Below are 1,247 nucleotides of genomic sequence, written 5' to 3' on the forward strand. Positions count from 1 at the left end.
TTTAAGTTCAGCACCAATGTGGACACAGAAAGAAATGGCTATAAACTAGCCAGAAGGAAGTTTAGGCTTGAAATTAGATGCAGGTTTCTAACCATCGGAGGAGTGAAGTTCTGGAACAGCCTTCCAAGGGGAGCAGTGGGGGGAAAAAACCTAACTGGCTTCAAGACTGAGTATGATAAGTTTAAGGAGGGGATGGTCTGATGGGACAGCCTAGTCTGGCAATTAACTGATCTTTGATTACTAGTGGTAGATATGCCCAATAACCTGTGATGGGATGTTAGATGGGGCGGGTTCTGAGTTACTACAGGGATTCGTTTCTGGGTGTCTGGCTGGTGAGTCTTGCCCACGTGCTCAGCGTTTAGCTGATCACCATATTTGCTTTCCTCTGCAGCATGGGACATGTCACATGCTGGTGGATTCTCTGGTGGATTCTCTGTACCATGAAGTCTTTAAACCATGATTTGAGGACTTCAGTAACTCAGCCAGAGGTAATGGGTCTATTACAGGAGTGGGTGGGTGAGGTTCTGTGGCCTGCGTTGCGGAGGACGTCAGACTAGATGATCATATTGGTCCCTTCTGACATTAAAGTCTGAGTCTATGAGTATGTGAGGACAGGAAGCCTGCACTGCTCCGCCTCTGGCTAACTAAAGGGTTTGGCTTCCAGGGCTCATGGTCAGGCAGCCTTCGTTGTTGTTAAGAGCCTAAGTGACATCTCTGTCCCCGTGACGCCATTTCCCTGTGTGGCTGGGCCTGGGGTGTGTGTGTTGTGAGGGGCATGGGGTGAGCAGCACTGCTGGGTTTTTGCACAGCTGTGAGGCACGACGCTCTCACTGTGCTTTACTAGCTGCACAGAAATACACTGCAGCGTCTTCAGCCGTCACCGGACTGATGATCAGGGAGTTGTTCAGGATTGCTGGACGTGACACTTTGTATCTGGTTTTGAACTGTTCTTCTATTTCTTCTTGATTCTCCCGTGTGGAGAAGGCTATTAATTGCAGCTGCCTCTCTGCACCCTTCTTCTGCTGATACCACTGGACGATATAGTAGGTACTGTCATCATGTTCACATGGGATACTGCCATTGCTCCCGATACGGATGGCTATAAACTTCTCCTTTTGCGTCACTGTCACCCCACTGCAAAGACCTACAAAAGAGAGTGAAAGGGCTGAGTGAATGAGGGCACTGGTGGATGGAAAAACCTCTCACCTGGTCTACGTGCACTTCAGGATCCAATTGCAAAACTCCCT

The 1,247-nt window shown here is 49.0% G+C and overlaps 1 gene segment (V, D, J or C); it reads right to left on the reverse strand.

Annotated features, from left to right (window-relative positions):
- Positions 1 to 827: 827 nt before the first annotated feature.
- On the reverse strand, positions 828 to 1,144 carry LOC137166535 (T cell receptor alpha variable 13-1-like; the record flags this gene model as incomplete). The annotated part of the segment is given in 1 exon segment: positions 828 to 1,144. A coding segment is annotated over 1 exon segment (317 nt), but the record flags the coding sequence as incomplete, so codon positions are not given.
- Between the last annotated feature and the right edge of the window lie 103 nt (positions 1,145 to 1,247).

Source organism: Emydura macquarii, unplaced genomic scaffold, assembly GCF_026122565.2.
Source record: "Emydura macquarii macquarii isolate MOO-44397 ecotype Brisbane River unplaced genomic scaffold, CSIRO-AGI_Emac_v2 contig_2871, whole genome shotgun sequence".
Classification (NCBI taxonomy): Eukaryota; Metazoa; Chordata; order Testudines; family Chelidae; genus Emydura; species Emydura macquarii.